This window comes from Juglans microcarpa x Juglans regia, chromosome 3D (assembly GCF_004785595.1).
Source record: "Juglans microcarpa x Juglans regia isolate MS1-56 chromosome 3D, Jm3101_v1.0, whole genome shotgun sequence".
Classification (NCBI taxonomy): Eukaryota; Viridiplantae; Streptophyta; class Magnoliopsida; order Fagales; family Juglandaceae; genus Juglans; species Juglans microcarpa x Juglans regia.
This window is the reverse complement of record NC_054598.1, coordinates 4679824-4701125: the sequence shown is the minus strand read 5'-3', so window position 1 is coordinate 4701125 and position 21302 is coordinate 4679824. Positions and strand designations below refer to the sequence as shown.

Here is a 21302-nt window from a genome sequence, read left to right as displayed (position 1 = left end):
GGGGGGGGGGGGGGGGGGGTGGAAAGGGGAATGATTGCAATTCTTTAATTGAAAAACCTTCATCTGTTAAGATTCAAGGCTATTTATGTACACGAGTTTGTGTTAAAATAATCACGAGGATATAGATTCTGGCCATAAAATCACAAGGAGGGGAGTAACCATAGATTGAATAGAGATGAAGCCAAAGACATAAACCATGACAAGAAAGCCATGGCAGCTGATATCTGATATCTTCTGCATAACTTGGGAGGGCAATATGACCCATTAAAGTGGAGCAGAAGGTCCACAACACTAACTGTTGAGCAAGCTGCAGCCAGTGTGAGAATGGATAACACCTATTATGAAACAGACTGAATTAGTAACAAATAGTTGCCGGTAACTATATTATGTCATTGCAAGTAACTCGAATGCTATGTACCCAATCTCCGAAGACAACGATCAGCAGTATTCCTGGCTGCCGAACGGGGCATTTAACCAGAACAGAGTAGCCATCCACCAGGGCCAGAGTCAAACTCCAAGGTATAACCAAACTCATTATTGTCACCAGGTAGCTGTAACATTTGTATATTCAGAAGATTAAAATCACGGAAGAAACAGCAAGAAATTGGTAGTTAAACTGCCCCACAATGTGTAAAGTATGCTGCCGATAGATTGATCAGGCCAGGAATGTTCAATAACAGAGTAGCATTCCTGATGTGCACTGTTTGCCCACGTTTTTGGTCATCATTCGGAGATGGGAAATATACTGCTATCTTCCTCCCTGTCATTTTATTGTTGGCTAGTTTTGAAAATGCATAACAGATTGTCAAGAGCCTGTAATTTATAAATTACTTTTCTTAGTTTTTAGACCTGCTCTTTGTTTGGACAAAAAAGGTTAAAAGGCTAGGCCATTCAAGATTATTTCACCCATTTGTCTTCTAGATTTATGGAACTTGATAATGGGACTGAAAACATGAAACTAGAAGCAGAGACTGAGAATTGAACTATAGGACGATATAATCAGGAAAAAAACTGAACAATTTAATCAATTATGTTTGAAGAGCAAGTAAAGAGATGGAAGACATTGAATCTAGAAAACCCAGAGGCAATAATCTCCAACCATAGGATCTAATTCAATGGAAGATTTATCAACAATGTTGGTTTTCAAATGTAAAAAGGCTATGCCGACAGTGGGTGCTCGCAAAAGGATCCAACAGAAGCGAATGAAAGCATAACCCAAGTAAGTCCAATTAAGAGGTCATTAGAATTTTCTTAAAAAGTGAGAAGATGCAAGAAGAACCATTCCATATAAAGATCTTCCTGCCTAAGCTAAGCATTTGAATGTTCCCTGCTTACGCAAGTGGTCAAAGACTCAAACTAAGGGTTCCAAACCTCTGGTGGAAAAACCATGTCTTTTCACAAGGGTCATTGGGTTGATCAAGACCACTATGAATGTTGAACTTACCAGAGCTCTAATTTAAGGAGTAGTAAGACCTGGATATGGACTTGTGCCCAGATAATTGCAAAACATTAAAAATCTCATGTAGCAAGTTGCTTAAACTTTTGGCCAAGATTGATCAATCTTAAAATTAGGATGAGAAAGAAGAAGATGAAGTCTCGTACGCTTTTGGATTATGATTTTATTATCAGTAGTACTCATCTGTTGAAGTTTGAAATTAAAATTCAGCAACGCCATAAATCTAAGGAATATTGTTCATCGTTTTTGAATTGAAATGTGAAACGAAGATAATAAAAAAAGCATGGGTAGTGCAGAATGAGATGAAAATAGGACAGAAAAACATAACATAAAATAAAGAGGCACCTATCAAAGAAGCAAAAGAGAAGAAAATGAAGAATTACCAGAAAGCAGTGTAGCTGTAGAAATCAACACCCAAAGACATGAAAAGAAGAGAGGCAGAGGCAAAGAGGGTCTGGCCCAATCTCAAAGAGAAGCTGGCGCTGGTCCCCAGTGAGCCAGGTACCTCATCCATGGCCTTGTTGCATGAGATCTAACTCCTCTCCTCTTCTATATCTGATTTTGCCTCTTCCCTTGTACAGGATCATCACCACCCTCTTTCAACTCTCAACCATAGCCGCCCCATGCTTGTCACTTTGTTTCAAAGTGGACTTTGATGATAACCAGTATATGATCAATGATGAATTTGATCCCACAATTCCCAAGATGTACAACATGCTTGGCCTTTACTCTCTCTTTCTCCTCAATGTTACTATGAGAATTGCCAAGAAAGCAGATAGAAAAAATGTGGAAGGTGTGAGAAAACGTCAGCTTTACTCCAGGGCGACAAAAACACCTTCTCTCTCTTACCGACGCACACTTAATAGCAGTTTTCCGGCAAAGTTTTCCAGTGGGAGTATCGACTCGTATAAAAAGCTTGGTGTCTATGCTGATTGAATAACGATGATGCTTCGATCATGTCAGATTTGACTCTTTCTATGAAATTGGGTGGCACGTTCCAAGTGCGTAAAGTCTGGTTGTGCGGCTTGGATTCAGGAATGACTTGGCTTTATGAAATTCAGTTTGCAATCTTGGGTACTGTAATTGTGCTATTGTAGATCCTTCAATTATGCTGGGGTGAGCGCACATTTTGTTGGTTTTATTTTTACGCCCATCTATTTACTTATTATCTAATTCTACCTTTTCACCTATCAGGCAATCTACTTTTATCCCCATGGATTAACAAAAACATCATCACCTTGGCCTGTGAATTGTAATAACCGACCAAATAAAAAGGCATACAGAGAGATAAAGGTTGTGGTTGTGTGTATGACATGTACTAGGCCGCATGGATTTTCTATAATTGTACACTGATGTTATAAAAACAATTAAGATGCTTATGAAAATATGAAAAATATCGTTTTACGTCCTAGATTTCGTCATTACCCATTACACTTAATATATATGACATATTTTAAGGGTTGATTTGATTACACAAAATCAAACTATCTCATCTTATCTTATCTCATATAATCATCTCATCTCATTGATATATTTTAAGTATTAGTTATTTAAATAAGTGACATATAGGACCACTTAAAATGTATCATGACTATCGATGACAAAAGGAAGAATAAAGAATAAAATATACTATGATAGCAATTTCTTTGAATCAAACTTTGGGAATATTTTACCCGTTCCTTTATTTCTATTAATTTTCTATTTGACGGATGGTATGAAATGGGAGCCATCATGGGTATGGTGCCGGCAGGGACCGGCTTTATTAATGCCAAACGCTCTTTTTAATGGTTAATACATAAACAAGCATAATCTCAGTCAAATTAATGTATAATTGACCAGAAGAAACACACAGCCATAGGCCAATCCTTTTAACTGGTCCCACGTGTCAACTCTCCAAGACTCCAATGTTAATGGGAAAGTGAAATTTCATAATAGATTTTGGGACCCTCCTCTGAGATTATGAATTCTTCCGTTATTATCTATAGATAATGAATTTTATTTATTCTACAATCATGGCCTTTTATTATTTAAATGACGGGCATTTTCTCAGCATAGAACAATTTTTTCTCCCTGTTTGAAAATTATAGGTGGACCACAGCACAGCAAGATGTCACTAAACAGAGTGAAAAGAACAGAAAAATACAAAAAACCCCATTGGCTTGACTTCTATTTCACCCAAGAAAGAAAAGAAAAATCCACCATGGATATAGTATGAAAAACAACAATCTACCATGGATATCAACTTCTAAAGTCCAAGCTTTTGAATTATGTCACAAATGTCACGCGCATTGAACTGTTAAGTGAAATAATTCAAAGAAATGCCCCCCACAATTTCTGCTCTATAGATTTGATGAGAGAAAATAGTTCTGATGTTATCTCGATTAGATGGAAAATGAAAAGAACAGATCAGAACAAATAGAAGGAAGCTATATAGGTGGCCCCAGGTGGGGCGGAAGCCTGTTTTAAGCATTGATTAAACAGTACGGTATAGCATACCTGTTGGCAAGTCAAATTTAATATGCTGCGACAACCGAATAACAAGTACATTCGATGAAATATTATCCCTCAAATAACATGAACCGAGTTTTAGCCTTGAATGATAGATAGATAGGCCTAAAGACATGATCTAATGGGAGGACACGCTGGCCTCACAGAATTCCCGGATAAAAAGATAGAAGAAACGAAAACAAGATAGTAGCTCATAAATTGCTTTCCATCCCAAGCCTATTCCTCTCCTTCAAACACACTGCAAACCAGAAAAGGAGTGGAAAAATATTACATGACCAACTGCTGATAAATTAGACAAAAAATGTGATTTACAGGTGATAGAAACAAAATATCAAATGTCGAAGTAGCTTAATTACATATGTTTTTCAAGCTCCATCTTATCGCACAAGCTCTGAATTTTTATTTTTTTTATTTTTATTTAATGTCAGGGAACCTCTCCAAGGCAGGGCCCTTCGGACCCACCCCTACAAAGTAAACCCTGGTCCCGTGCACCGCACCCTCGAGGGTTTCCCTACACGGAACTAGTTAAATCACTAACTTTTCATCAGGGGGTGTGTGGCCTCAAAAGATTGTTTGCACCCATGAGGTGTTGAACCTTGGACCTTGAAATGAGTGATACTCCAAGACCAAGGCCTTCACCACTTGGGCCAACCCCTTGGGGTTAGCAAAAGCTCTGAAAACTCAGCTAGCCATGGTTAATTAAGGTCTGGTTTGGATAGTGAGATGAAATGAGATTATCTGTGAATAGTAATAAAATGTTTTGTGAATAGTAATGAAATGGTTTAAGTTAATATGTTTTATGGAATTTTGGGAAAGGAGAAAAAAAATTGAATAAAAATATTATCAAGTTAAATTATTATTAAATTTTTTTTTTTATTTTTTTGTTTTTTATTTTTTTGTTTTGGAATTTGAAAAAGTTGAATTGTTTTTGTGATACCCCCATATGATAAGGATAAGGATAGATGGTGTATGAGCTCCCACATTGCTTGAAAATGAGAAGTTCTTACTCTTTATAAGGTTCCAATAGAGCTTCAATTGTATCATTGATTAGTCCTTTTGGAGTATAGGTCATGTGGTTTGGGTTTTCCATTAGAACGTTACAAATGGTATCAGAGTCTATCCTAACCAGAAATGTGGGATTTGAGCTATGCCACCTACGATGGACTGGCCCGATGAGAACGTCGGAAATTTAAGGGGGAGGAGATTGTGATACCCCTATATGATAAGGATAAGAATAGGTGGTGAATGAGACTCCACATTACTTGGGAATGAGAAGTTCTTGCTCTTTATAAGGTTTCAATGGGGCTCCAATTGTATCATTGACTAGTCATTTTGGAGTATAGGTCATGTGGTTTGGATCTTGTTACATTTTTTTGTATTTTGTTCGGAAGTTTGAAAAAGTTGTAATGATTAAGTAATGATTAGATGAAAAAGTTTAAAATTTGAAATTAAAAAGTGTTTGCAGTGTTTGGATATTGAGATGGGATGGGATGAGTTAAGAGGACTTTGCTATCCAAATCAGGCCTAAGTTTCGGTGGACTAATAACCGGCGAGATGGTGTACCTCAACTAAAGATTGAGACCATCACAACCAAATAACTTCCCACATCTCACCCAAACTATTTAGGTAATGGCCATTCTTCAAGAAAGCCATGATTCCCATCTGTGATCAGCAACTATCAATTGTAAATCAGGCATTAACCGACCCCAACTCACCTCTGAACAAGCTTAGGACCACTTATTTGAGATAGGAAATTCAAGAATCAAAATGAGAAACCAAAGCTATATTATAACCTTCATATAGATAGGCGTTCAGTTCTTTATATATATATAAGTAATAACAAGATAGGCATTCAGATATATCAGTTTTCCCCTAGAAGGGTGAACCATGCAGTAGTTTGAAAATCATAAACTTTTTTTTTTATAAGTAAAAAATTATATATATCAAAAGGAGAAATCAAGTACACTGAATTTATACAAGAAAACCCTTGCCCAAAATGACCCAAAAAGCCCGAGGAAAAACAACCCAAAATACACCAGACCCGACCCCAACCCCTTGTTTCCCGTAGAACTAAAACTCTACCTGAACACCTAACCCCAACCCCTTGATTCCCGTTTTCACAATGCCCTCCCTTTAGTTTGAAAATCATAAACTTGAGCAACGAGAAGCTCTGGAAGGTTCAAAAGAAGAGATAAGAGAAGAGGCGACTTCGAAGGTAAGTTTAGAAGTACATAGATCTCATAACAGTACACATTGGATCGAGCTATGAAATTGCTTGGGCTATGCCTATCTTTCATATTAATAAGATTTTCTTTTATCTATTAAAAAAAAAGGGAGAAGTCAATCTTGCTAAATAGACTTGCAAATCATCAACCTGAGAAACACAAACTGCCCTTTCATATGATGTGCAGAATAGCTTCTTTCTTATATGTCAAGGGAAGGCTGTCTAGCAAGCCAAATCCAATATTGACATGGAAACTTTCTAATAAAACTCTTTCATTCTTCGTATTCTTTTTGTTAGGCCTCCAGAAAAATGCATTTTTAACAAACCAACCACATAATTCATATTCGATTTTGTGATGAATCAAGGCATGCTCTTCTTTTCTAAACTTGTGTATATTCATTCAGCTCAAAACACCGTAGCCCCCTATGAAATCAAGCAATCGATTTGCGTTCCTTGCATTAAAAACAAAACAAAAGGCAATGCTTTTTTTGTTGAAATTGATCAACAACAAGCATATACCCCAATAGTCAAACCTTTATTTGCACAAAAATGTTGTAATTACCACACACGTCAGGATTTAGATAGGGAAAAAGAAGGAAGAACAAGGACTCACATAAAACTGATAAACTTCTTAATTGTAACCAGAGAGAGAATAAACATTTCCCATTATGATCTAAAAGTCATGATATTAGAACACCGACCACGAATTTCCCACCAGAACTAAATAAATATAGATAAGATTAAAAAAATCACTAATTACCTAGCGATAAGACAATTGGGAGAGGAAGCGGATCTAGAGCTCGAGCTTGAGTTCCTCTTTCTCACCGGCGAGGTAGTGAAGAATATAGGGGGTGACTCGGATCACGGCAACCCAAGCCCCGAACATCGCCACGTGGCTCCGAAGCTGCTTCAGAGCCGCCGCCTTGTCCGGCTTCCGCATAAACATTCCCGGAAACATGATTTATCTCTGTGTTTCTCGCTCGAAAATCAGAAAGTTCACAAAAGCTAAAACCCTAGATATTGTTTCTCCACCTATGATACTGCTCAGTCTTTGATTTTTATTTCGGGGGTTTTTAGAGGGTTTGGAGGAAAATGAAATTCTCTTGCGGCTAGGTTAACGTTTACTATACACGTGTGTGGACATGTGGTCCATGGGATTAACGAAGTTTGCCACAAGATGATACACTCTACAGCATTCTCAAAATGGGCCCTGCGTAATTAGGCCCAACAGGATCCTCTTTCTCCCCTCTCTCGCCGTACATTTTTGTTCTCTGCTTGAAACTTGAAAGGCCCAATGAAATTTATTGGACCCCGATCACCAACTTCACTTCTTTGCCATTATGCATGGAAATATAGTAAACAAGGAGGTAATTTGATTAGGGTAGGCTTCTACATGGGGATTTGGTTGTTGTTCATAGTGTAATCGAATGTAAATTGGCTTTGAAAAAGATGCATTTTTCTTATCTTGCCAATATTCAAAGGACCTATGGCACCTTGTGATGCGTGAGTTTGGGTCTTCTGGATGAGTAAATAATAAGAGTATTGCTACATCTACAAAGAAATTACATAAAAGTAATCTTACAAATTGATGTAGGTTCATTTGATCAGTTAGATCTACTTTACAATAAAAGTAACTCTATAATTTAATGAACCACATCAGTTTGTGAGATTGTTTTTATATAATTCATTTGTGGCTAAAATATTTCTCAAATAATAATAAATAGTTTTAAAATCAAAATATCCCATGTTTATTTTAAATTAATAGCTATTTCCAAAATGCTTAAATTTTAGAATGGTAATAAGGGTGCTACTCCCGCAAGTGCACCTGTAGGAATTCAAGCATGTCGCCCAATGAGGATGAAAGAACATAAAAATTATGCCAGCCTTTTATACATTCAAACAGAATGAAACACACAGTTTCTATTCAAATATCTGAGCCACATATCAATGCAAATGAAATGAGTTTGTTGATCTTCGAGAACAAATGATACAAAGAAGATGGTTCACAAAATATGCTGCCAAGAGTGCGCCCTATATGAAGTCAAGTACAAGTGCCCAGACCGGATAGACCAACAGAAGGATTATCCCCATCGTGTTTGAGATGCCATGGGCTTTTGTGAAAGAATTTCTGAAACCACCCGATGCGCGGATGTGTTCTTGCAGCAAATAACATGCTATCGCAAGACATATCACCACCCCAATCCAGTCGTCCCTTATGGTGTCTGCAATTAAACTAGGAGCCACTACGATCAAAAGAATCAAAGCCCCTGGAAGTTCCAGCCAATCTGCAGTTGCCAAAAAACATTAGACTGCACTGATTAATTATTTGGTTGCATATGATACCAATCAGCAGAAGAGTCTTGCAAGCAGTGATTGCAGATTGACCCATTGTAAATGATGTGTGAATGAACTAATGTGCACAACAGGGAAAATTGAAAGTGGCCACTAGCTCATTTTATATTGCAATTTATAAATGAAAAGTTCGCAGGTTAGGTTTTCAGTCTGCAAACCCCAAACAATATTTACATATATTTTACTATTTATTTAGCAAAAATACATGAATGTGATCAATCAGCACTGTGACTAAAACTTATGTTATACCTGGGCAACGGCGTGGGAAGAAAAGGCGCAACACAACAGCAACGAAAGCAATCCATTTACCAATCTCTCCCCTACATCAAGCAGACAAGCACCATACAATTTTGTGGCACATAAGTACCATTAAGTTTGAGGTCAATGAGAAAACAATACAAGAAGAAGAAGCTACCATAGCACGATTAATCACCTGAAGATGTTGAACAGCAGTGAAGGAAGACTCAAGAAGATGTATGGGATTAGCAGAGATGTAAGGATGTTTGTTTTCCAATTTGTTCGATCCAGAATCAACAAGTAACTGCAGTGATGCTCATGAAATTAATCAATTAGTCCATGCAGAATTCTCAGACCAGAAAAAGTAATGACAATCAAAGTATGTACCATATAACAGCTTTATTACATAAAAACAAAAGCACTCATTCAAAAGAGAAAAAAAAAAAAAAAAAAAACAGAAACAAAAAAATGATAGACTAGGAAAGTATAATGGAATATAGCAGGAAAAAGGAAGGCTTTGCATGCATTGAATGAGCAAGGCTAGTATACCTATTTGATCGAACTCAATGTTTTTCATTTCTCAACTACAAGCAATCTTACAGCTTGATTTTCTATCATGGTGATGATATGGCCAAGGTAGAATATAATTTGAAAATCTCAATGGAAAGAAGAATCTATATGTTTTTGTAAAATATAGTAATGGCATGTACAGGGTCTGGCCCTGTTAATGATATAGCATCCTCAATTTTTTTCTTGGTCCAGACCCAAGATTGTCCTCTCTAAGTGTGTAATTCACTGTGATCTCGCAGCATTGGCTTCATTATTTGTCAGTAAACTTGTTGATGGTACAGACTGATAACAGGATTAAAGCAAGTACATAGAACAGCTATGCAGAAGATGCACCAATATAGATCTTTACATCAAGGGCGCCACAATTGCAAAGTTAATCATTATCACGCTAAAAGTTCAACAATAAATCCATCGACAAAACTTCTGCACATTTTTTACAGTCGTTAACCGGAATTGTGATCTAGTGGAGACTACGTTTGTAACAAAGATTCAACCTCAAAGGACAGAAAGTTTATTTTTCTAGCAACATTGAATGTCGTGGCAGGCAATAGAACGTGTTAGGCCTCCTATAACGATGACAAACATTAATTGCTCTTGATTAATCAAAAGTGGAATAAAAACAGGGAAAAATGAACATGTTTAATTAAATTCTTGAATCTTGGAATATAGAATGTATGAAATGGCACTGGTTCGGCAAAACCTGCAGAAGAACTATAACAAAGAGAAGGTGCCCAAACAGATTTAAGTCCAGAAGAAAAAATAAAACCATTTGAGCTGCTAAAAGGGAAGTAGAGTGAAGAACAGGGAGATTCTTTAGGAATCAAAGAAAGAATCCCCAAATTTAAATCCTGTTAGCCTCAGAATTCATCAGGGGCACACCCTCCTTAAACTATAACAGTAATTTAAAGCCAGCATGTTCGAATTCCATATATGATATATTTAATTAAATATGATATAGTGTTTAGTGAAGGTTCGAATCCAGAACCTTTTATACCATGTAAAATTATAACTTGTTCTAAAAGTTTAAACTGATAAGAATAATTAAATTAAATTATTTGAATTGTATTATTGACTAATATATTAAATGAATGATCCGCTCAATACATCTCATAAATAAGTGACGGTAAACCATAAGTGAACCGTAAACTCATTAAAATCAAGCCAACAATTAAAACAATTGTATACTGAATCAACCATAGATCGAAATGGCACAAGCAGGCGGCGCACTTGCCAAAAGGAAGATCTCATATATAATACACATGAAGATCCAAATAAAGTAAGTAGCATGCTTGCTTACAGAACATATTCACGAAGGCAGAGAGAGAGCGAGAGCGCGAGAGAGAGAGAGAGAGAGGAGAGAGAGAGAGAGAGAGATACATTGCAGAGAAAGAAGCAACCCATTCGAGGAAGGTGGTGCCGAAGCCTAGGCTGCCAAGCTTGATGGCATCGGTAGTGAGCTTTTTGGCGGTGTATCCAAGCTGTTTCAGATCAGACCTTATCAGCTCACTCGCCTCTACTCGATCCGTTTTCATTCTTATGAAGCCCTTTTTCCCCATTAATGGATTAAAAACCTTCCCTTCTTTCTGCGTTTGTGTATGCGCGAGCGCGCACTAGCCGGATATATCGAAGAGGGACGGAGATAGCAGGGCTTGTTGTAAAGCCCTCTGTCCTTTTGAGTGTGAACTGCGAGGATCATGCGTCGGTAGCCTCTGCTGATGGCCACGTTGATCCAATCATTTTTGGGCAGGCGCTTGATTAGTTTTGGACCCATCTCCCACTGTCGGCTGCCACGTGGATTTAATAAATTAATAATTCCGTTGGTATTTCTCTTTCTGAATTGGACAGATGGTACAATGACGCATACCTTAGGCTGGAATTCAAACTTTATTATTATATATTAAAACGATAAATATTAAAATAATTTTCATAAAAAAATTGTATGATTCATGTATGCATCTCTATCCTAATTTTATTTAAGACATGATTTTAGAGAATTTTAAAAACCAGAAAAAAGTTGAAAAATATATTATATATTGTAGTGTCGGTGCTTGGTTTACTATATTGGGAGTTTGGAAATATTTATTTGACGGTTAAATATGAGATGAGTTAATATTAAAATTAAAAAATTAAATAAAAAATTATTATAATATATTTTTTAATATTATTTTTATTTTAAAAGTTAAATTGTTATTTTATTTTATATAAAAATTTGATAAAATTGTAATAATTAGATGAAAAAAATTTTAAATTTTTTAAAAATTTAAGTTTTAGATTTTGTTTGGTTACTCAATTCATTTTAATTTATCTCAATTCATCATTATAATTTTTTTAAATTTTAATATAAAATATAATAAATAATTTAATTTTTTCAAATCTTAAAATAATAATAATATTAAAAAATAATATTCTAATAATATTTTATCATTTCAATTCAATTCAATTCAACATTTAAACGTAACTTTAATTTTAAAAGGAAATCAGATTTTTTTTTTTTTTTTTTTTAGATAATTACTCAATCAGGGATATATAATATGTTAGGAAAAGAATATCAAATCAATGCATGCCACGTGCTCGTGTGGTCTCATTATCATCTGACACCAATATGGTCAACCTACTGTTTCCAATCTAATCCGTGCCAACTAACTTCCTATTATATATTTATATCTTGTTCTTCATTTATCATCATCCTGGCCCTCTTTTTTAAATCATTAATTCCTATACTCAAGATAGATAGAGGTATGTAATCCTATACTGAGTAAATCAATCCATCAAGAAAGCATGTACTCCATTCAGAAGGGTTACGGGAAAGACTTCATGAGGGCATTGTATACAAAAGTTTGCTTTTACATTATTTCATCTCCGACTATAAAATACGAATATCCCAACTATTTTATTAATAATTATTCTTATCTTAAAGGTCAATACAATATAATCGAAATCTTATGATGTTATTCCTTGTTGAGGTATATAGAGCACAAACTTGTTTTGAACTCTCTAATTTCTTCACCAAGGCACAACCAGACCAATTAAGATCAAAGCACATCATCGATAAAAAGGACGTGTAGACCGATGCACACCAAGGGCGGAGAAAAAAAAAAAAAACTCATGAAAAAATTATCAATTTCATTTAATGCATATTTCGCCAGAAATTGCGAGCTTTTTAATGGTCTAAAAATATTGGGTGAGGAATGAAGATAGGTTTTAGTTATTGAACAAAAATTGGAAGTCTTATTCGAGGACATCTATGTACAATTAGCATATATCGTTGCCCTTTTCACCCAATTCTCTGGGCCAGGCGCCTCATTTACGTTAAATTTCCTCCTTTTCTTTTTTCCTTCTGGTTTCTTCCTTTCGTAGTCCATTTGAAGTGGTAGAGCACCGTCCATATTGCAGAGGGTCCAAACAGCTTGATGATGGGCTACAATCAATCCCCAGGAGTCTCAATGGATTCAAAAGCCCAATGATAAGGCCTGCCTCTAAGGAAAAAGGGACGTCAAGTAATCACGTTGGGCTTGCATAGTTATGTGACAGTCAATATTTTTAGATCGTAATTGGTTTCTTAGGTAATTATTATGTATCAGTTACTATTTATTTTCATATTTTATATTTATAATTTTTTTTTCTTAAGATATGAAAATATTTTTCATAGGGTGTGAGATAGTAAATAGTGATTGATGAGAATAATTTTTCTTCATCAAATAGTGCTATTTTTTCCCTTTTTTTTTTTTTTTATAAACAAAGACTACTCTTTTATAGCGAATAACATTATTAATTATCTTTTTTAAGATTTAAAAATTTTTTAAATCCGATATATAACACATTAAGTTATTATGAGACTCATTATTTTTATAAAAAAGATAATTATTATAAGACATAAGTTATTATCATCAGTATATTTATAACGTGTAAATTAAAAAAACTTGAGCGTACTCACTGACGTCATTGTTCGGCTCATTAAAATCGTGGCCTGCAACGTATTGCATTTCACTGTTTACACGTTTTATTACAACAGTACGGTACCCCTGGCCCCTAATATAGTCCATGAGCCATGAGGTATGTAACATTGTAACCTCCTTAAATCCATCATTCATAATACTTCACACGTGGATGGAAGATCCTGGCCACAAACATGAACATCGTACGCTAAAACGATGGTGACCAGAAAACTTATCTAAAATAAAATTAAAAAAAAAAAAAAAAGGTGGTACCTAATATTATTGCCGGCCCACCGACCCACCAATTAATTAAGAATCATTATGAGCTGTACGTTACGCATGCAGGATTATCTATTTTGGTTGAATAAGCTTTAGCCCAAACTTAATTGGGACGACATTGGATGAGGAAAAGTCATGGTCGTGAGAAGATAAATATATACTGAATATATATAGTCTGACCATCACATTTCTTTCGTTTTGAAATAAAGATTGGCAAGAAAAAATACATAGTACTTATTTTTTGAGTCCAAATCAGTCGCAAACAAAATCCAAAAAAATTTCAAAAAAATGAAAGCCACAAAACAAAACTAAAGAAAAAAAAAATTCAAATTTACCTTGAAGACGAACTGGGCAGGAGAGATGCAGTGGAGGAAAGAAGTTGACTCCCGAACTAGGCAGGAGAGATGGAGATGGAGATGGAGATGCGGGGTAGGGAGATGGAGACGAAGACGCGGGACAGGGAGATGGAGATGGTGACAAATAATGAATTGGGGATGTCTTTAGAAACGGGTATCAGAGCATCCTTATTGGTTTGGCCAAAGTGCAATGATAGCTAAACTTTAACCAATATGTGACAAAAAACTACCACATTGGATTGGACATCTCTATAAAATTTTAGACTTCTGCTACAGTGATTCTCTAAATTTGTAGGTGAACAGTAGGTTAGCCAAATATTAAAATATTCAATTCTCACTCCTCTCACAAAATATGTAGGTATTTTTTGTAATTAAGAAATTTGGTTCAATTTATTATTATTAAATATAAAATGTGAAAAAAATAAATTAATTAGTTAATATTAATTAGAATATTAATTATTAAGTTAATTATAATATAATTATTATTAATATTAATATTTAATATTTAATAAATGTGATAAATATTAATATTAATATTAATTAGAATATAATAATAATTATTATTATTTAATGTTAATTTAATATTTAATAAATGTAATAAATATTAATTTAATTTAATTAGAATATAATTATTATTAGTATTAAATTGGTAGAATTATAAAATGTGATACAAATAAATTAAATAAAAAAAATATTAAATTAATAATATTTTATTATTATATAGAGAGTAAATGGCTAATCCAATGTGGAGATTGAATTTAAATAAAATAAACAAATGTAAAAAAATGTGATTTTGGCTAAATTTTGAAAATGAATTTGGTCAAGCTAATGAGAATGCTCTCAAGCGGCGCAGAGTGAGAGAGGGCTGGGTGGGGGAATGGGTGGCATAGCACGGGGCAGGAGAGAAATGCGGGTGAGCTATGAGAGAAGAGAGAGAGAGAGAGAGTTGGCCTTTTCACATCAGACGGGAAGCATAAACGGGCTTCCTAACATTTCTCTTACATAATTATTATTTAGAAATGTTATGCATCAGCTACTGTTCATTTATACAGTCTATACTTATATTTTTTTTATGAGGTGTGAGAATATTTTTTATAAAATATGAGTGGTGAATAGTGACTGATAAAAATAATTTTTTCTTCATCAAATAGTGCTATTTTTTTTTCCCTTCTTTTATAAACAAAGATAAATCTTTTATCACGAGTAACATTGTTCATTATCTTTTTTAAGATTTAAAAAGCTTTTAAGTCCGATATATAACACATAAGTTTTTATGAGACTCATTTTTATAAAAAAGATAATTATTATAACACATAAGTTATTATCATCAATATATTTATAATGTGTAAATTAAAAAATCTTGCAGATTCATGTATATCATTCACGGTGTGAGTTGAGACTTGACCCCTTAATTGTGTTAAGAGAAATAATAGTTGTAATCGTGAGTATGTAAATAATATATAATTATTTTAAAAAAAATAAATAAATATAAGATTTATATAAAAAAATTAATATTTTAATAATAGATCTTAAACTTTTTTAAAATAACTGTAAACGTTTGTACAATTCAAAATTATAGGTAGTATTACTGTCAAAGATGAAGCGTACTCTCTGTGATATGAACCGTGTCCATCGATCTGTCAATATAAATATAAATGGTAGCTAGCTCATGTGATACACGTGGTAGTAAAAAATCTCTTTATAGTGTCATCCTTAAGCATTATATAATCATTTTAAAAAAATAAATATATACAGAACTTAAATAAAAAAAATTAATTTTTTAAATAATAAATATTATTCCTTTTTAAAATAACCGTATTTATACGCTCTATAATTATATACAGTCAAATTACAAATTGTGTCGATATAAGAAAATTTTGAATCATTGACGGGCAGCTCAGAGCTAAGCTGTCCGCATGAATGGAAGGGGATCCGATGATATCTGCCTGTGAGCTGGAGCTTGCATTCATGGGATTGTTGACCGAAGCTTTCGACGTGGAGGATTTATTTGCAGGAAGCAGGGGAACTGTATGTGTGCTGTCAGTTACTGTATGATCTGGCTATTTCGTTTCGAGTGTTCATTGCGTTCGCTATAGTACTAATTTGCAGATGCTGGCCCGAGTACGTAAGACCGTATAGGCCTGCAGCAACCTACACCCACTGTACTTACTATTCACATGTGTAATGACATCGATCGATGCCCTCTTTCCTTGTCATTTGGCATCTGCATGCATGCTTCTGCTGTGAGCATGCAGATTGTAGCATAAGATCACACACTGATTGTGCGGATGCAATCAGTCCGGTTTGGTCTGTATTGAACAAAATTTGAGACCCAATTGATATGTATGATTTTATACTTTCAAAAATTCATTTCGTATCCATTATCTTTCTAAATCGATATTTTTAATTTTATCAGTTTCGACTCAATTTGATCTAATTTTTTGATTTTAATATGCTATATTATATATTATATAATAGTATATTATAGTCTATAATAATATAGTGATAATATATTGTAGTATATTATAATATATATTATAATTGTATTATAGACTATAATGATATAAGATTTTAAAATTTAATATTATATTAATCAATAATTTATTATATAATACAAAACTATTTTATATATAATATAAAACATTAAAATATATATATGAATCGGTTCGGTTTTAAAAATAGAAAAATCGGAACCGAACCGATTTTGATAAATTTTTAAAAAAATAAAACCGGTACCGGATTGAACCAAATTCGATATTGGACCAAACCAAATCTACCGGTTCCGTCCTTTTTTCTTTTTTTACACTCATAATTGTGCACACGTTATATGCATAACTTACGCCATAACTTACGCCATAACTTAAGCACATCACACAGTACTTCTTTTAAGCACATCATGAGAGGCATGATATTTTACAAATTTTACAAACAAACCCTACATACAAATCAAATTAATATTTATAGACGCCTTAAATTATTCAACGACTTTTTATCCAATGAAGAAAGCTAATTTGTTGACAATCAAACCAATAGAAACTGACCACGTGGAAAAGCACACTGATCAGATGAAACTTATGCAGTTCATCAAAACCCATATCACCAATTGCACACGAGAAGAGATCAGTGAAGTGAAATGGGTCTATATATATAGTACTTGACCAAGGTTAATTAATGCTGCTTGCCTTGGTCAACGACGTGAACGTCACCGATGACCCCAGAAGCAACGTTCCGGCCTCGATCGTGAACGTGTCATAACGAAGGAAAAGTTCCACCAGCATTACCCTAGACATTAGCACCACCAGATCCTTCCCCGGGCACTGCTTGTTCTCCGCCGTTGGATCATCAATCTCACGCCCGTTTGACCAGTAAACGTACTTCAATAGCTTCTCTCCATCACCTAAAAACCTATGGCCCACAAACTCCTCCGGATCATAAAAAATCTTGGGATCTTTTGTGGCGAATGGCTGATATCCGAAGATCATATCGCCCTTCTTGATCTCAAAAGAAGCATCGTGGCTGTGGACCACCATATCCTCCTTTGCCTTACCGTATTGGAACGGAACCGGAGGTTCAATCCTCAATGCTTCGTAGACCACTGATTTGGTCAGAGTCATCTTTTCCAACGCTGATAAAGTGACCCCACCTTCGTCCCTAACAATGGTCCTGATTTCATCAGCCAACTGGCGGTGCAAATTCTTTCCTGCCAATCCGACCCACTTGATCAATGCAGGGAACAAGGTCTTCGATCCACCGTAAGCATTAAAACCCGCCATGAAAACTAGGTTATGGCAAGCTTCATCCTTACTTATCCCAAAACCCTTTACTGCTTCATCCAAAATCGGCCCAGTCGACTGGTAGAAAGCATCGTACAGCTTCTTGTAGCTGGATTTAACGAGAAATGCCGGTAGAGGAATCGTATGCAACAATAAATCTTCGAGGAAGTTAAACCATTTTGGAAACCCTAGTGTGATCAAAGGTGCAAGTTGGAAAAACAACCATAAATCAAACAGTTTGGGTCCATCGTCTGGTCCGAGCTTTGTATCTGAAGGGCTTCGATCACAGAAGAGCCTAAACACGAAGTTGAAAGACATGGCGTCACTAAGAATGTTGAAGTCCGCCTTGCCGCCAGCTGCTTTGTCGGATACTTGTTCTTCAAGGTTGATGAAAAGCTCGGACAAGCAGTGTCGAAAAATAGGGATGAATTTATTGTGGCGCGCGGCGAGAAGGGAGAAAAACCAACGCTTGATAACAGGGTGGCCGGGTTCGGAGGGGTCGAGATAAGCGCAAACACGGTAGCCGCCAGTGTAGGAGGTGGAGGGCATGTAAGTTCCGTCAAGAACGTTCAGCTTTTCAACTTTGGAGGTGTCAAAGAGGACAGGAAAGCTAATGGCATCAAGGAGAGCTATGACTTTAGGGTTGGAAGCAATGAAGGGTCCGGGAGGCATGTTGGTTCGAAACACTGTGGAATTGAGTTTTTTCATTCGGGTTCGGAAGAAGTTGTCCCGGCCTTGGCTGTAAAAGTAGTCATAGCGGTCCCTGATCGCTCCAAGAATGGGAAGGCCATAGTGGCCGGGGATTGGCTTTAACGGGAGTATTTGTGTTGTGGGAGAATCTGCATCAAGCTGATGATCAGAATTAATGGAGGGAGATGTTGAAGAAATGCTTGAAGCCATATTATATATGGTTATGAATTTTTGGGAATGAGCTGCGGTTTTGGTGTGGGGGGTAGGGAAAAGATCAGTGTTGGTTCTAATAAAATGGTGACGTTGAATGATGGGAAGGCTAGTACCATGCAATTTTAGCACTACTGCAAGTTTGCGATGCCTCTTGTGTAAGAGGCATGGGGATATTTATAGGTAAGGAAAATGCTTGGCCTCACCCTAGCTCCGTAGGTATTGTAGCACTATCCTTATAAGTAAACATAAGTAGGTTTGCAGGTATTTAATTAACATTTAGAATTATCTAATTCAAATATAGAATTAAAATTCTCATTCTACCAATATGACTTGTCAATGGGAAAAATATTTAGCGCGCCTGTATATATATATATACAAACATATATATATATACACACACATATCTATACAAACACATGCAGTATAAAGGAAAATGATGGTATGACTTTTAAATATGCTCACTAAATATGCATACTCATCTACTTTACTTTTTTTTAATTTTTTTTAATGATTAAGAATGTTTAAAAAATTTTTAAAATAAAAAGAAAAAAAAACATTTGTATTGGTGTGCGAACGTGAGTGACAGGGTGTGCGAACGTGCTAGACTTGTCCGTGAACCACGACTGGAAAACGCTAGACTTGACTTTTATATATATATATATATATACACACATATCTATACAAACACATGCAGTATAAAAGAAAATGATGGTATGATTTTTAAATATGCTCACTAAATATGCATACTCATATACTTTATTTTTTTTAATGATTAAGAATGTTTAAAAAATTCTTAAAATAAAAAGAAAAAAAAACATTTGTATTGGTGTGCGAACGTGAGTGACAGGGTGTGCGAACGTGCTAGACTTGTCCGTGAACCACGACAGGAAAAAGCTAGACTTGACTTATATATATATATATATATATATATATACACAAACATATATATATACACACACATATCTATACAAACACATACAGTATAAAAAAAATATGGTATGACTTTTAAATATGCTCACTAAATATGCATACTCATATACTTTACTTTTTTTTAATTTTTTTTAATGATTAAGAATGTTTAAAAAATTCTTAAAATAAAAAGAAAAAAAAACATTTGTATTGGTGTGCGAACGTGAGTGACAGGGTGTGCGAACGTGCTAGACTTGTCCGTGAACCACGACAGGAAAAGCTAGACTTGACTTTTATATATGTATATATATATATATATATATATATATACAAACATATATATACACACACATATCTATACAAACACATGCAGTATAAAAGAAAATGATGGTATGACTTTTAAATATGCTCACTAAATATGCATACTCATATACTTTACTTTTTTTTAATTTTTTTTTAATGATTAAGAATGTTTAAAAAATTCTTAAAATAAAAAGAAAAAAAAACATTTATATTGGTGTGCGAACGTGCTAGACTTGTCCGTGAACCACGACAGGAAAAAGCTAGACTTGACTTTTAACGAAACGTGAGTGACAGGGTGTGCGAACGTGCGGTTTTACTACAGAACCAACGTAGTACAATTACTTTATATAATTCTGAACCAGAATAGTACTGCTATAGTATAATAAATAATATTACATCAATCTTATCATTATTTATTAATAATTATTCATTAACGTAGTAATAAAATAATAATAATAATGAAAAGGGTGATGAATATTATCTTTTTTAAATCAATAAATATTTTATACTTATACACCAAATTAATAATAATTTTAGAATTATAAAAATTAATATTTTTTGTTTATTATCCGATTATTGAGATTATTATACTATATCATCTATAACTAAATTAATCATAAGGATCGAAGAAGAATATAAAATGCTACTTTTTTTTATAACTTGAAGATTTTTTTTTTTTTTATAAGTAAGAATATAACTTGAAGATTTAATGTATCAATTTTAATAATCTAAAATGATTGAACTACTGATCTATTTGCAAGTCAATATTTTGGCATTATAATACATGTATAGTAGCTAGTGATGTGAAGTATACCAGACTTAAAAGTAGCATAACCCACATTTAAAATATAAAAAGTTCAAGAGTATAAAGTATAATATTTACTTGCATTAAAAATAATAAATCAATTTACATGTTTTTTTATTGACACACCAGATCGATCATAAAATATTGACATATATATTGATTATACTTAAATAAAAAATATTTGTATTTAATTTGAATTTTTTATTAATATAATAAATCCCTAGCTAGCTTGGTAAAAATGGGGTGGTAGATGCCAGATTTGTAAATAAGATAATAAAAAAGAGTCCCGGCTGCTTCCTATCATGCATGTATATAGAGCCCCATGCATCACGTTTCTCAAACCATGCAATAACAAAAAGTACTTTGGAGACAAGACAGGAGGGCAAGGAATTGAAAACGTTGGTGAAAATAAGGGTTGAAAATTGAAATTAACTTGGAAACGACGTTAATGTCGAGCAATTGAATGTTCCTCCTTTGCTTTTGATTAAGTATAAAAACCTCTAAAAGAAAAAAATAACCAGATATGTAAAAGCATTTATCTCATGCAAGGCATGCATGTTTCATTTAAAAAATATGTTATATATAGTTATAACAATAGTTATTAAAAAATGGAATCATTATGTGATCTGTTGCAATAAATATAGATGATTCTGCTGCTTCAAAAGCACAATCTTCCTCATTAACTATGTCAG

At 34.3% G+C, this 21302-nt stretch overlaps 4 protein-coding genes across 4 annotated transcripts; all 4 read right to left on the bottom strand.

Annotated features, from left to right (window-relative positions):
• Positions 1-137: 137 nt before the first annotated feature.
• LOC121254510 (CASP-like protein 5C1) lies at positions 138-2638 on the bottom strand. The gene is made up of 4 exons (XM_041154570.1): positions 2008-2638; positions 1840-1975; positions 419-551; positions 138-335 (listed from the first exon to the last, which is right to left on the bottom strand). Exons 2-4 carry the CDS (start codon positions 1968-1970, stop codon positions 141-143), a joined length of 459 nt encoding a protein of 152 aa, XP_041010504.1. The 5' UTR covers positions 1971-1975; positions 2008-2638; the 3' UTR covers positions 138-140.
• A 1240-nt stretch (positions 2639-3878) lies between these two features.
• Positions 3879-7298, bottom strand: LOC121254507 (mitochondrial import receptor subunit TOM6 homolog). Its single transcript, XM_041154568.1, has 2 exons — positions 6949-7298; positions 3879-4202 (listed from the first exon to the last, which is right to left on the bottom strand). Exon 1 carries the CDS (start codon positions 7144-7146, stop codon positions 6982-6984), a length of 165 nt encoding a protein of 54 aa, XP_041010502.1. The 5' UTR covers positions 7147-7298; the 3' UTR covers positions 3879-4202; positions 6949-6981.
• Positions 7299-8046: 748 nt separating this feature from the next.
• Positions 8047-11110, bottom strand: LOC121254506 (cold-regulated 413 plasma membrane protein 2-like). The gene is made up of 4 exons (XM_041154567.1): positions 10725-11110; positions 8974-9081; positions 8790-8860; positions 8047-8473 (listed from the first exon to the last, which is right to left on the bottom strand). Exons 1-4 carry the CDS (start codon positions 10901-10903, stop codon positions 8220-8222), a joined length of 612 nt encoding a protein of 203 aa, XP_041010501.1. The 5' UTR covers positions 10904-11110; the 3' UTR covers positions 8047-8219.
• A 5971-nt stretch (positions 11111-17081) lies between these two features.
• On the bottom strand, positions 17082-18737 carry LOC121254222 (allene oxide synthase 3-like). The gene has a single exon (XM_041154185.1). It carries the CDS (start codon positions 18588-18590, stop codon positions 17082-17084), a length of 1509 nt encoding a protein of 502 aa, XP_041010119.1. The 5' UTR covers positions 18591-18737.
• Positions 18738-21302: the final 2565 nt, after the last annotated feature.

What these genes read in the sequence shown, in the direction of transcription:
- LOC121254510 (XM_041154570.1), bottom strand. Translation starts at nt 1,970, where the DNA reads ATGGATGAGGTACCTGGCTCACTGGGGACCAGCGCCAGCTTCTCTTTG. An exon ending in TACAGCTACACTGCTTTCTG is followed by an intron (nt 552 to 1,839) that starts GTAATTCTTCAT and finishes CAAATGTTACAG; the next exon opens with CTACCTGGTGACAATAATGA. An exon ending in TCGTTGTCTTCGGAGATTGG is followed by an intron (nt 336 to 418) that starts GTACATAGCATT and finishes GTTTCATAATAG; the next exon opens with GTGTTATCCATTCTCACACT.
- LOC121254507 (XM_041154568.1), bottom strand. Translation starts at nt 7,146, where the DNA reads ATGTTTCCGGGAATGTTTATGCGGAAGCCGGACAAGGCGGCGGCTCTG.
- LOC121254506 (XM_041154567.1), bottom strand. Translation starts at nt 10,903, where the DNA reads ATGGGGAAAAAGGGCTTCATAAGAATGAAAACGGATCGAGTAGAGGCG. An exon ending in CTGCTGTTCAACATCTTCAG is followed by an intron (nt 8,861 to 8,973) that starts GTGATTAATCGT and finishes TGCTTGATGTAG; the next exon opens with GGGAGAGATTGGTAAATGGA. An exon ending in CTTCCCACGCCGTTGCCCAG is followed by an intron (nt 8,474 to 8,789) that starts GTATAACATAAG and finishes TGGCAACTGCAG; the next exon opens with ATTGGCTGGAACTTCCAGGG.
- LOC121254222 (XM_041154185.1), bottom strand. Translation starts at nt 18,590, where the DNA reads ATGGCTTCAAGCATTTCTTCAACATCTCCCTCCATTAATTCTGATCAT.